The sequence below is a fragment of the Gymnodraco acuticeps genome, unplaced genomic scaffold (genome assembly GCF_902827175.1).
Source record: "Gymnodraco acuticeps unplaced genomic scaffold, fGymAcu1.1, whole genome shotgun sequence".
Lineage (NCBI taxonomy): Eukaryota > Metazoa > Chordata > Actinopteri > Perciformes > Bathydraconidae > Gymnodraco > Gymnodraco acuticeps.
Window position 1 is genome coordinate 803,577 of NW_022990743.1, and position 14,440 is coordinate 818,016.

The following is a 14,440-nucleotide window of genomic DNA, read 5'->3' on the forward strand; positions in this document are numbered from 1 at the left end:
TGAAACGATAGATTTTAGTAAACTTAAAAACAACCTTCTCCAAAAGCTATCAAGGAATATACCGAATACTTGTTTTAGAACTTTATTACATATTTTTATATAAATAGTTTGAATGATCCATAATTGACAGAAGCTTGTGTTTACACTGACCTGTTACTCATATATTAATGTCTTTGTAACTTCAGTAAACCACTACCTCACTAATTTATTTCATTCATCACGGTTCAGTAAACTAAGTGATACATGAAACAGTTTAATCATTATAATAACGTAGGATTGCAACTCTTTGAAAATGTAGGTGGCTCTTAAAAGAGCTGTTGTGTTTGGGTGTGCTGGTCTCAGGTCAGTCTAAGCCCTCTCTCCGCGGATGCGGCGGGCCAGCTGGATGTCCTTGGGAATGATGGGGACCCTCTTTGCTTGGTTCATCTTACTGGGGGGCAGCTACATGGATGTCGGTGCAGTCCACAATCATTGCGCAGTTGAAGGCAGAATGAATTTATTATTGACTCCGAATGAAGCACAACTTCATGTCATACAATACAATGACTTTATTTGTAATTGTGTAAAAAAATATGAGCATTGATTAGCAAGCAGGACCTGCAGGAACAGAGAATTGTGATGGATGGAGCTGGGAAGAGAGAAGAATAAAGAAAACATATCAACTTTATTATCGGATATTAAAAATTCAATTTCAAAACAAGTTGCCGCTCCTACAGTTTTCTAGTATGTAAAGATGATTTCACATGACCTATGCAACATATCACACTCAATACATGTGTGTCTCTGGGGGGTGCATTGTGCCTTTGATGTATATAAATAATATACCATAACCAAATACTATTACGTACAGTGGAAATCAGGTTGCCAGAGCAGGTCAGTGTGCATGTTCCTCAACGTCTCAGCAGTTACAGGTGAGGTAAAGAAAATAAAAGAGAAAAAGGTCAGTAACAACACTTTAAAGTAACAACACTTTGAATAATTATCTCTTCTAACAATTTTCTCTCAATAAGCACACAACGACTGTCTTTCCAACAAACAGATTGTCATCACAATGAAACAAGTCCAGAAGAATGACATGCAAAGCTCCATGCCTGCCTTCGACTCTCCCTGAACTGCTTCCTTAGCACCCGGTGGAGGGCGCAGTAGGCTACTCTTCAAAAGTTTCACGAAATACTTACCATCATGTTTGGTTACTGTTTAACATTTTGGTTTACTTCATGTAATAAAATAATAACTTCATGGTAAGGCTACTAAAAATGACAAGGCTAAGTAATGTAATGCTAACTAACGTGCTCGCTACTCGTCGCTACTAGCTAGGTAGCTAACTTGACTATGTTCCATGCACAACATGTATATTACCTATGATATTACCTGATATGTCTGATCCAGCGACTCCTGGTCCTTTCATCAGACGGGAATCGATAGAAGGAGCAAGTGGTATGATCACTTTTATGACTACAACCTGGTACAAAGCACACAGGCATCTTGTAAAAGTGAATTTATTTTTAGCGATCTATCATTTATTGGAGGGAATAAATCAGTTATGAGATCTTCTTCTTCTTCGCTTTAATTACGAGTCTTATTATAAATCACCGAGCATGCCTGTGACATCACTTACGCGACCCAGAATGAGATTTGGGATTTGTAGTCTTTGTAGTAGCGTATTTTCCATAGTATTATATTTCAGCAGTTTTACGACAAAATGTGACTTTTTTGACATGGAAATGATTGTTTAAGATTGACAAACATCATATGTGTAGTTCGTGGCACAATTCAAACGGGATCAAAAGATACGTGTTCTCTCTCCATTGAATTCAATGTAAATTTTTCGCTTCCGGGGTCCCATGGTCCGGAAGTAGATGGGCGTGACTTCGCCTCGCTGACGTTGTCCGTGTCAACAGGAGTGACAGTCCGCACACACACAAGACCGCAATTACGGCAGAAGCAAAAAAGCCCAAAATATATAATTTTCACTCCGAGTGGGAGGATGATTATTTTTGTATCTATTCCAATTCAAAGTCCATCTGTCTCATCTGCAATGCGAGCGTGGCTTTATCGAAGAAAGGTAATTTAGGAGCGGCATTTCAAAACAGTGCACAAACGCTACGAGACGGAATTCCCATCTAATTCTGCCCTACGCTCCCAAAAGGGGAGGGGCCTGAAAGGACAGCTAAATGCACAGCAGTCCATTTCCACCAGGCCCAACAACAAGAGCAAGGCTGCTACCAGAGCATCTTATCGTGTCAGTCACGTTCTTGCGAAACACATGAAGTCTTTCAAAGACGGCGAAGTTGTGAAAGAAGCTTTCCTGGAGGCTGCTGATGCGCTTTTTGGGGACAGTAAATAACAGTAGCATTTCAACAGGCTTTTGATATAATAAAAACTCAAGTTAGATACCGTTATTAATCAGCTGTAAGTTTTAGTTTGTTTGAACTTATTCATTATAATTATTGTACAACATGGTATAAGAATGCAAACATTAAGATCTGTTCTGTTTACATTGATTATAGTCTATTATCAATTCAGGTTAAGAAACTAGTGTTGCTTGCATCCTATTTTAAAAGGCATTTCTTTTTATACTCTACTAAAATGCTACAAAAAAGGGTTTGATTCTATTAATTTTGTCTTTTTTATTGCACTTTGGCAGCAAATTCCTGTGTAGCTTCAGATCTGAGTTGTCTTATTAGTAAGCCTCATTTATACTTTTGTAGCAACACTATTTTTATATAATGGCAAAGAAAGGGTTCGAGTCTTTTCTTTTTTCCCTGTGTCATATGTGGCAGCACTGTTCAATGTTTCTTGAAAACATTACCCACTGTAGTATGTGACTTGTGAATAAACTCCAACTCTGTATCAACAACACTGTTGTGTAACTTCAGTTAAATACTTGTATGTGTGTAGATTAGAAAGAGGTAAGATAAAGGATCTGCAGTATTTTATGAAGTATTCATCGTACAAAGGTCAGTTTTATACAGGTAGAAGTGTGTATTTACCTGGTAGTAGGCTGTCAGTAATGGCTACGCCTCTCTATTTGGACTGGTAGATCTCGGCAGACTGGCAACTTTAAAAGTAGCTCTCGGTTCAAAAAAGGCTGGGCACCCCTGCTATACGTGATAGCTTGATTTGTATCTCCAATATGTGTAGCCTAGATGTGTCATGTATTTTTTTCATACTCATTGAGTTTTTTTACACAATTTTTTGTTTGTAATTGATATCTAGTTATCTAACTGGGGATACTAATACATACATTTTTATGGTATTCTTTTATGAAAAAGTTTATTTTATAAAAAGTGTGCACTGACTACTGTTTCTCTTGATTACTGATGGTGTTTTTTTCCAGACTACGTAATTTACTTTTGGTTTCAACTTCTAATTATTTTGTAATTATAATTGTAATTATTATTTTGTAAGTAACATGTAACCAGTAACATGTTTGAATAGTTTCTTGAATAATATCTCAAATATGTCTAAAAATTATAATAGGAAATCAATATAAAAAAACAATATGTATTATAACAGTGGTTAACTGCCGCTTTATTATTTTTGTATCATTATTCACTAGTTGTGTTTGCTATTTTTGTTGAAAATAATCATTAAACCATAGGTCGTCTCAGCAGCAAGGAGCTTGCGAACCACTGTACGAAGTGCATCTTGGGAAATGTGGTTTTTAGTAAAGCTTACATTCTGATTGGCCACCATATAACCTTTCACTTGTCACGTGGTTTAAAAACTTCAGGAGGATGGCGCGGAAAGTTGTCACACTGCACTGTGTAGCTCTCAGCTTATATTAGTTTTGTTTACATTTTCCTTGGGCGACAGTGACTCTTTTTCTGGTAAGTTATCATAGTTTGAACATATTTATTCTGTACGTGTTCCGTTTTTCTTCTCGACATTCATGTAAATCCACAGCGAGACAAATTTAACGTAACTTACACCACACTGTACTGTCTGTATTGAGTTTGAATGTATAGTTTGTGTGAACTGTAACTTAGTTAGCTTTTAGCTAGCTCCTGTCAAACTCTATACTGTATTTCTCTTTAGCCATGAGTGTGTTGGAGGTGAAGTTCATTGGTGATGGAGATGCTCTGGAGCACATCGTGGACAAACAGGAGGGTATGTACAACACTTAACCTCTATCTTGCTTAGATGTGTTGTGTTATGAGCATCATATATACACAGTCTTTGGTAATGAGCAGATGGCTAACTCCTCTGTTTTACTCTCCGTTTGTGTGTGTAACTACAGGTGTCCCGAGCAGCAGTGGGGCTGTCCAGAAGATGGTCTCGTTTAAGAGCCAAGCTGGACGTCGGCCCAAAGAGGATGCACAACATGATGGGGATGAAAATGTATTCCTTGATGAGCAACATTATATAGAAGCTCTAGGAACAGAAAATGCAGAAGGTACTGTGTAATTATTGAATACATATTAGGGGTAGTAAACCTTGCTACTAGTCTACTTGTCAGGTTTCCCCCCCCAGCTCTCGATGTGTTTGATAGGGTATTTTTTATAAAGCTTGCTGTTAAATAATTCAAATCAATACCCTTCTTTCTCTTCAAAATATTTGTATTAGTTTTCTTGTTCAACAGGGAATTCCCACAGATGGGCTGAAACAGTATCACAATGCAGTGAGTTGTGCAAACATGCATTACATTAAAAAAGTAAAGACATTTTATAGAAATAAAAACACCACCAGCAGCAAAGACTTGTGAACAAATAATTATGCCAGAGATAAATCAATACCCTTCTAACACTAAGAATACACTAAGTTGCCAGTTTTTTAAGTCATTATTAGGTTATAAGGTGTTTGTTTTTGTTGAAACTGTTTTGAAGAGTGTGTGTTACTGTTGTTATCTTCTATTGTGTAACACTTAAATGCTTCTAGAAGCATTTTTTATTCACATTTATAACAAATGTACACACAGTATATTATTCCACTAAATATATTTTCAAAACTACAATGGCATGATATGAAAATGTAATGTTTGGATTATTGTGGATAAAATAGGACAAAAATACTATTTACAATAACACGATACTCATCTTAAAATATACTGAAATATATTATTATTTCCCGGTTTTTATTTGAACAGGCTTTATTTTTCACTTCTCCGCCATTATGGTCGTGATAATGGAAATTCGCTCTGATCAACTTATTATGAGCGTTTTTTTATCGCCATCTAATATAAAATTCTATAACGTCCGATCACTTTTCACAACTGATCCACGCTGGAATTGACCAGCTCCAGCTCTACTGGTACAGCGTGAATTAGCACAAGTCCATTGAGTTTGTTGCTGTCAATTATTATTTGATCGGACACATCTCAGTTCCATCCTTTTCCTTGCTTTCACAGAAGATGATGAGGGAGTGCACAGAGTGGCTGGATCGTCCATTTTCTCCTTTCAGAAATCCAGGCGTGGACACAGCATGGCCCTGACTGGTGAGAGCCTCAGTCCTCTTCCGTCATAACACACACACTCTCTTTATTGCATGACACCAGCTGCCTGTATCATGTGATTATTCCTTTAGATTCCAGGATGTAACATACTTTGTGTTTTTGTAAATAGCAAGTGAGTTGGCCAGGACTCCCGGGAAAAAAGTGTCCTTCGGCTCAGCCCCCGACATTGAGCCCTCGACTCCTACCAGGAAAGGCCGCAGTGAGTTCAGCACACTTCACTATTTTAATGTGTCCATTCTTTGCTCTGACTATTAATATTCAGCTAAGTCCACTTTCCCTCTCTCTAACTAGACAACAAAGGTGAAATCAGGACGCCACAGAAGGTGAGACTAGAAGGGATTTTTAGCTTAATAAGGTAGGTCCACTTAAAGGACTTGGCTGATATTGTGTATGAATACATTTTTGGAAAGAGCCCTTGGAGAGATAAAATGTTTTTCTTTCGATTTCCTTTGATCAGGTCTGTTTGGTATTCTGTCAAAACCAAGTCTTGCCCTGAGAAGACTGGTTCTGAAATCTCACGAGGCATCAACCTTGAGAAAATTGGCAAAATATTCAGCCAGGACATTAAAAAAGACTTTTTAGATAACACTGAGCTACGCTTTCTGTACTCCATAACAACAAACTGACTACACCGGCACTCCTCTGTCCGCTGACGTTTCCAATGTTGTTTTACGCAGACAACACTATAACAAACAGTTGGGATCAAGTGAAAGTAAAACAAACATTTTGTTACTCTCTAGGATGTTTTCCATAATTTTTCAGATTATGTATTTCAAATGAATTATTATATCAATTTGGACCTTTCAGTGGCACAAATAAGTACTTTGAATAATATCAAAGTTACTTGTTATCTTCTTATATACACATATATATATCACATCCAGCATCATTGTTTTCGTGAGCAGATGTGATTAGGTGAAATTGCTGCAGTGTCAGATGTGTTCTCATTATTTCCTGTTCTGTTTCTATCAGAGCAAGAAGGTTCAGTTTGTCTCCACAACCCCCCACAGGCTCAGGAAGAGAATCACCAGTGAGTGTAACATTCATAAATTCTCTTACTGCTCCGATATTTAAAGTTGGAGTACAGCTAAGCTCTTTGATGCTTTCAGCTCCAAGCGTGCAAGACAGCGATAGCGAGCTGTCGCCCTCTGACTCTGGGGAGGACGACGATGAAGACGGGCTGGAGGAAGAAAAGAAAGTGAAGAAAGAGGACAAGGAGAACTTAAAGACTCCAAAAAAAGGATCATCTGCAGCTCTCTACAAGACCCCCGCCAAGAAGAGCAAGTCCGAAGCCCTCAACCAGCCCAGTATGGTGGAGGAGTATTTCGAAGCCCATGGCAACTCTAAGGTGTTGACGTCAGACCGGACCCTGGAGCGGCTACACACCCCCAAACTGGACAGGGTCAGGGACAAACAGCCTGTACTTCCATGTATTCTACAAGCTGCTGTGTTCCCGTGTTTTAAAGCTGCATCCTCCTCTTTGTTTTGTCTACAGGAGATGTTGGGGCAGCTTTTAGGGGAGAAGCCGTCCTGCTGCGCCAAAGAGATCCAGCAGCTCTACAGCAAACACAGAAAGCACTTTAGCAAATGGATGTTACAGTTACAGTTGAGTGTGGTTTCCTTATTCAATGTTTTTTTATTTTATTTTTTGTATTTGGTACAAGTGGCTGTGTGTTTTGTTTGTGTAGGTTGGGATTCAGTGTGATCGTCTACGGTTTGGGCAGCAAAAAGTCTCTGCTGGAGGACTTCCGTGTGTCTCACTTGGCTCAGGAAATCCACCTCGTGGTCAACGGATTCTTCCCCTCCATTACTCTTAAATCGGTCAGTGTGCACAGGAAAATGCTTTTATTGGTACAGTGTATATTTAAGCAATAGCTCGGGCCAAACCACGCCCCTTAGCTGTGATATAATGAGCATATATCACGGCCTGAAGTGAGCTATTGCTTTTATAACGGTTACCAAGTGTGGCAATATGAAAGAAAAATACACACTCTAATTTAAATAGTTTTTATGATTAAATAATGATGTTTAAAATAAAATAGTCCCTCCGTTGCCTTGACAAAACATAGTGCGAGGTGGTTGCTATGCAACAACACTAACAGCTAGCGAACATATGATCCATTATTTGGCTATTTATTTACATTAATGTGTATGTTGCCATTTATTGTGCTGCCACTGAAAACCTGTCCAGCATCAGTAGCAAGGCTTACGTGGTTACTTGTAGGTTGAGGTTGTTCTAGGCTGTTGCTCGGCATGGCGAGAATATTTCTCCACTTTCTCCGGTCCCCGAGATTTGGCTTCCCGTAGCTCTGGAGATAGCTTTCGCACCTGTGGCCACTAACGGTCATCATTTCTCTGCTTTCTTTTAAGACCCGCATCAGAAAGCTTTTGTATGGTGGTACTTTTCCAGTTGGTCTACCTGGGGCCTGTACTAAGAAGCTGGTTCAACCTAACCTGGATATGTTTGAGTTAGCCGGTTGGCCTAATCCAAAACATACCCGCTCTCGCTAAACGGTACTACGACGCGGGTTATCAAGTGGATCGCTCAAGCCAGCCGTGTCCTATCTAGTTAGGTGCGCGTTCACATGAAAGGGGTGGTATTTGGAGCATTCGACCAATCACAAACATGGAGAAGCGTACTGACAGCGCAGCGTCATACTTCCTGAATGAAAAGTGAACTTTAATATTAGACATATGAAGAAGTTAAACTTTAAACATCCATGACTCAAACACTTTATCCAGGATCAAAGCCACATAGCTGCACCTGCAAGGTGAATACAGCTGGTGACAGAACAACTGTTTGAATGCGTACATTAACAGGTTTATGATATCACGGCCCCGTCTAAAACACGATCTGACTTTAATTACATTTGTCTCGAGTGTTTCGTCAACTTAATGTGTTGCTTAAAATAATACTTCTGCATACAGTATGTGACACTGTGAGTGTTGCACGGCCAGATACGGCTCAGCTGACTCAGATAAGGAGACATATGATACAACATTATGATGTGATATGATGTGATATGAATGATAATGGGACACATCGTCTGCACTCAGTGTACTTATGTTGTGGCAGATATTTAAGTAAGCTTTCTTAACGCTAATGTTATAATAGTCAGATTGCTCTGAAGATGGGAGGTGATATTCTATTAATGTTCACGTTCACACAGTCGGTGATTTTTGCCGGCCGTCTTTCCTGCAACGGCAGTTTTTCTGTATTTCCTTTCTCCTGTAATATGACTTGATCGCTTTAAACTCCGCACACTGAGCTCTGATTGGTCAGCAGGCGGTGCTTTCACTGAGTTGAGCTCTTAGCCTGCAACCTAACCAGGGGGGTATACTACGAATGCTTATGCTTAGCGGCTAACCTGGTCCCGACCAGGTTAGCCGCTAAGCATAAGTTACCATGGAGATCTAGCCTGCTAAAAAGAGAACCAGCTTCGTAGGACCGGAAAGCCGGAGTTTTCCCTGAATTTAGCCGGCTAAGCGAAAATCCTGCTTCGTAGTATACCCCCCTGCTCTTCACGTAGCTCTGCATGTTGTCGTTTAGGTGCTTTTTTTTTTTTTTTGTACTCCTCCATAGTAAGGCCAGCCCGGAGGTCGAAGTTAACCTTAAATGTTTCCATCTTAAGCTTTGTTAGTTAGTTAGTTTCGTAACGGACGTAATGTAACAGTTGTAACGGTTGTAGCTTTTCTCAGACGCAGAGAGATACAGGACTTGTGAAAAGTAACTACAATTCTACCCGTGATATACGCTCATTATATCATGGCTAAGAACCGACAGATTGCTTGATTTGACTTGTCCGTTTTATAACAACAATTAAACTGCAAAGGAATGTGCATGGATTGGGCTGATAAGGCTGGCAATCTGTAGGTTTCTTATTTCCAATAAGGAAAAAAGCCAGCAATAGATAATTATAAAAACATGTTATTTGCATAGCACTTTTTAAAGGACTTTTTTTTAAACAATGTTTACGTACAATAAAACCATAAAACCCAAAAGTAACAACATAAAAAGGGTAATGCAGTATGAAAACAGATGCGACTAAACATAAAAAACAAAGACGAGGTTGATAACTGATCAAGACTTTTAAGAACTACAGGTGCATGTTTTTTCTTCAATGTGCTGAATATTTATTAACGTTTTTGCCCTTCTATACTCATCATAATATGCTTTCATTGCAGATCCTAAATGCTCTGACATGTGAGGCTCTAGAGCACGAGGGAAGTTTCCGGACCCCCTCAGACCAGATCCAGTTCATCGCTCAGACCCTAAAAGACAGTAAGTGTGACTGTCAATTGTTTCCCGTTATAAAGCCAATGTTTAAATGATGTGTTTTACAATGGAAGCATCTACTTACAGGCCCAGACCTCCATCTGTACCTGATAATCCATAACATCGATGGACCAACGCTACGAGGAGAGAAGACCCAGAGTGCACTGGGGCAGCTGGCATCCCTGCCCAACCTGCACTTGGTGGCTTCTTTGGACCACATTAACGCTCCATTGGGTGGGTGTTTTCTAGTGTGTATGTTTATTCTACTCAAGTCAGTATTTGTTGCTGACTTTCTCCTGTTTCCAGTGTGGGACCAGTTTAAGCAGAGCCAGTTCAACTGGCTGTGGTGGGAGTGCGTGTCCTTCCAGCATTACACAGAGGAAACGTCTTATGAAAACTCGCTCCTGGTGCAGCAGACCGGCGCTCTCGCCCTGTCCTCGCTCACACACGTGCTACGCAGCTTGACACCCAATGCAAGGTACCAGCATTGTTTTTTTAGATTCAAAAGTTAGGTCTATGAAGCGATAAATATAGGAAGTGTCAGAAAATTGGGAAACATTTCCATAGTTTCTCAAAGTGGCTTTAAATGTATTTTTCTGTCATTCCAAAACTAGAACATATTCACTTTAACATATCAAGATTGGAAGGAAATCTCCATATTTTTTGCATGAAAATTGTACTTAACTGATAAAGGGGTCCTATTATGCAATTGTTTTTATTTAGTTTAACCGTAGTGTGTTATATAGGTTTTTGTGCATGTAAATGGTCTGCAAAGGCTAAATTCCCAAAGTTTCTCCCCCCCCTGCCTGAAAAGCCGTTATTGGACACCATTGTTTATTTCCGTAACATAGTGACATAGCTATATAACACTTGGGCTGCATCTCAGGTCGGTTATTTTCATTTCCTTGCTCCTCGGTCTCGGTATCACCGGAAGTTGATTTGTCTGCGCCATCTTGAGTAGCGTCCCATGGCGCTTATTTCTGCCGGAGGATCGAGGAGCGATAACCGAGGAACCACCAGACCATCCTCCGGTGAAATCCTCAGACACTCGCTCCGATATACGTTTATACATTTTAAGAACGGCGTTTATCTTTTTTGAGAATGAGTTCTTATTTTATTTATTTTGATCTACAACAGATGATACAAATGTATATGTCAGTAAATGTGTACTAACAGAGGCGGGGGTGTTTGTGAAAACAACGGGGACAGAGCTGCTGTCAGACGATCAGCTGTGCGGCATCATCACAAACGGACGTCGCTTCACGTTTCCCTGCTTCTCGTGGTTTCCTTGCGTCCCTCCATGCTTCCCTGGTGGGAGGGACTAGATGCAGGGAAACGACACAAGTGAGGGAAGCAAGGAATCCATTTAACCGACCTGAGACGCAGCCCTGGCTTCTATTGGCTAGCGCTTCAACACATTGTACATGATAGGCTAAGGGGTGGACCCATGTCACAGAAGAGGAACAAGATATTATGAAACCTTAAAATTAGCGTAACAGGGCCCAATATTTAATCAAATATCAATATAAGTCTGGAATAATTAATTCGATGCTATTTAAACCTTGATATAATTCACTCTCGAATTGCTTTAGTTTTTTATGGCTTTGTTCTCTTTCTTTTTGCAGAGGAATTTTCAAACTGTTGGTGAATTTCCAGCTGGAAAACAAAGACAACCCTTCATACACAGGTGCACACGCAAAGCTTCAACATGATGTAACAACTTCTTCTTAAAATGATTGTGTGTAGATTTAAGATTGTAACGTATTTGTATCGCTGGGTGCAGGATTGTCATTCCAAGATTTCTACCAGCGTTGTCGAGAGTCGTTCTTGGTGAACTCTGACCTCACGCTCAGGACTCAGCTGACCGAGTTCAGAGACCACAAACTCATTCGCACACGCAAGGTAGAGCCCTGTTTAACTTAAGGATTTCCAACCTTTATTGGCTGCCATTGCTTTCAGCAGACTCACTTACAATTGTTCCCATGACTCACCAGGGTGCAGACGGAGTGGAGTACCTGATCGTCGCTGTGGATCCGGGCACGTTGATGGATTTCCTGGAGAACGAAGAGGGGGACTGAAAAGAGAGGACTTGTGTAAATCTGCTACTGACTCTACCAGCAAATCAATATTTTGGTTGCTTCCATCACTGATATAAATGCCCACTTGAATACATCTAATATTTGATGTAAAGTTTCACTTGTCAATAATGCCCCCATTGTTGCACTGTGACATTTACACCTTGTGCTTTAATGTATATGTTTTCAGACAGCATCTGTTTAATTAAAACACTTTGTGAGTTATGCAATTTCATCTCTTTAATTACAGAAATAGATTGACATTTTGCAAAACGTACATTCTTTTGTTTGTTCAAGGCAGGTAGGCATGCTGCGTTAAAAAAAACGCAATTAAAGTGGCCCTATTATTCTGTGTGTTGTACAGTGCGTAGATGCTGCGGACAAACAGGTCACAGTTGGTTTGGTGTCCTATGCTTACTTTTAATACTTATGAATCAAACTTTTGGCCCGTAATTGACGGAGAGGATTTCTCATTTCTCCAAACGCCTGCTGCTTCCCCTCCTCTCTCCTCCGCTCGCATCTCCTGTGGGCGGGACTAAGACATGAGGATAGGAGTCGAGGAGGGGAAATTAGAGAAATGAGAAAGCTTTTATATCACGGAAGTAAACAAAGGAGTCCAATGGGGGGGTTTCAGGCAGGGGGGGAATGTGTGGGAGAACTTTGCAGACCATTTACAAACCCCAAAAAGCATAATAGGGCCCCTTTAAGTACTACTCCACATGTGTAAACTGTAACAAAAAGGAAAGAGGTCAGTGAAACATTCCATGCATGCATTTGTAAGGTAAAAGATCAAAATAACGTGGAGGGTGATTTTTAATAATCCCTTTTGTCAGTGAGGCTACGGTTGATGCAAAGAAGAAGAGAGAGTCTTGCAAACGATTCCATGCTATGAAATGTTTCAGTGTTGGATCTCTGCCCTTTTCTGTGTCTGCAGTGAATACGTCAGTGTTTCTGAATCCAGCATGTAAGTCTGCAGTCTGTTTGTGGCAGCTGTGTGCACAAAGCGAAGCTCCTCTTCATCCAAATCCTGCAGCAGCAGCAGAACTGCATCGAGAGTGTGTGTCTGAAAAATAAAACTAAAGTTATAAGGGAGATAGTTAGTCGCTTTTTAATTCTAGAAAGCATTGTTCAGGTGAGAAGTTTACCCTTTTCAATGTCAGTTTGTTTTCTCGGGTGGATGGAGAAGACAGGGAGGGGAACTTGTCTCTGGAGAGGAGTTTCATTCCCAGCTCTTCTCTGATTTTGCTGAAAAATATGAGAAATGTGTTTTTCTCAATATGTCGACTGCACTTTGACAGATTTATTATTTTATTTCTCTGTGGTGTCAATCCAAAAGGCTTACTTGGTCTCTTCCATGTTATAGTTGAGCGGATCATTCTCTGTCTCTGTCTCTGGATGTCCGTTGGTTGAAAGCTGGTTTTGGACACTTCCTGGAGGCGTGTTGACTTCTTCACCCTCCACGAGAGCAAGTGCAATCTCATCCTCTGTCACCACTGCAAACACACACACTGATGATTCATCCAACCCTCACCTTGTCCTCTAAAGTCAAACCTTAGCGTTGCAGATTTTGCTCCAGTCAATAGCTCTATGGTTTTTTTTGTTATTGTCGGTGCAACTAATTCGAACACAGGCCCACACACACACCTTGGTTGTCGAGCTTCTGGAGGCGAGGCAGGCAGCGCAGCACTGTGAGGCGGTACTGGCTGGAGTCAGCTCCACAACAGGGGTTCTCTGCCAGCCACAGCACCCTGAGGCGCGTCAGTGGGCGCATATGGGAGAGCTCAGAAAGGGAGGGGATGCTGTTCCTCCTCAGGTAGAGCTCACACAGAGACAGGCAGCCAGCCAGAGGAGAGAGGGACGAGATGCTGTTGACACTACAGAGAGGGAGAAAAAGAGAAGACGTCACAGACAGGATTCACTGATCATCTCAAGATACTGTGCAGATGTAACAAATAATGTGGTGTCAGTGACGTGTGTGAATGTGTCAGAAAGAGACACAGCAAAGACTAAAAAGACCAACCTAAGTGTCAGCACCTCAATGTTAGCTATTTGAGAGAAGATGGAAATCTGGGAAGATAGAGCATAAGGGTACACTATTATAGCAATACTTGCATATAACTTTAACTTAACACTTACTTAATAATAAATATACCTAGCAAAGTCATGTAAGCATTAATAGTATTACAATGCTAAACCAGAATATCATATCAACACTCACATCAGTCAGGTTGCATCCCCTGCAAAAACAAAATGCAGTGTGACGTTACTACAAATGCGACGTATACCAAATAAGCTGGACTTGTCGACCATACGCCTCTAACGTTTACCAACAAGCTACAAAAACGACTTACGTTAACTATTATTTTAAAATGACGACACTCACCAGCAGTTCAGTTTCTTCACGCTCTCCAAGTCGGAGGCCTTAGCCTTCGCGAGAACCTGTTTCCGTGTTAGCTTCATAGCATAATAACTGACTTTGCCTTTAAGAAAGAATATTTTAAATGTACTAAATGTTCACAAGAAACAAATGCCGCATTATGACAGGCTAAGTCAACAAACATTTCAACTCAGCAGCAAAGGAGCAAGGATGTTGTTTCACCCCATGAGTGCGCGTGCGCGTATCCACCGACGCGT

The 14,440-nt window shown here is 40.5% G+C and overlaps 2 protein-coding genes across 4 annotated transcripts; one reads left to right on the forward strand and one right to left on the reverse strand.

The window, feature by feature from the left end:
* Positions 1-3,732: 3,732 nt before the first annotated feature.
* On the forward strand, positions 3,733-12,036 carry orc2 (origin recognition complex, subunit 2). 2 transcript variants are annotated; one of them, XM_034232088.1, is made up of 17 exons: positions 3,733-3,833; positions 4,042-4,113; positions 4,244-4,399; positions 4,586-4,624; positions 5,351-5,437; positions 5,565-5,654; positions 5,747-5,778; positions 6,428-6,485; positions 6,565-6,857; positions 6,951-7,060; positions 7,144-7,276; positions 9,641-9,737; positions 9,819-9,965; positions 10,038-10,209; positions 11,357-11,418; positions 11,515-11,633; positions 11,726-12,036. In XM_034232088.1, exons 2-17 carry the CDS (start codon positions 4,044-4,046, stop codon positions 11,807-11,809), a joined length of 1,749 nt encoding a protein of 582 aa, XP_034087979.1. In that variant the 5' UTR covers positions 3,733-3,833; positions 4,042-4,043; the 3' UTR covers positions 11,810-12,036. The 2 variants fall into 2 exon arrangements, with proteins under 2 accessions (XP_034087979.1, XP_034087980.1); XM_034232089.1 differs by lacking the exon at positions 4,586-4,624.
* Positions 12,029-14,438, reverse strand: cfap410 (cilia and flagella associated protein 410). 2 transcript variants are annotated; one of them, XM_034232090.1, is made up of 7 exons: positions 14,190-14,437; positions 14,025-14,043; positions 13,827-13,873; positions 13,451-13,680; positions 13,149-13,299; positions 12,952-13,051; positions 12,029-12,869 (listed from the first exon to the last, which is right to left on the reverse strand). In XM_034232090.1, exons 1-7 carry the CDS (start codon positions 14,264-14,266, stop codon positions 12,705-12,707), a joined length of 789 nt encoding a protein of 262 aa, XP_034087981.1. In that variant the 5' UTR covers positions 14,267-14,437; the 3' UTR covers positions 12,029-12,704. The 2 variants fall into 2 exon arrangements, with proteins under 2 accessions (XP_034087981.1, XP_034087984.1); XM_034232093.1 differs by lacking the exons at positions 13,827-13,873; positions 14,025-14,043 and having other exon boundaries at positions 14,190-14,438.
* Between the last annotated feature and the right edge of the window lie 2 nt (positions 14,439-14,440).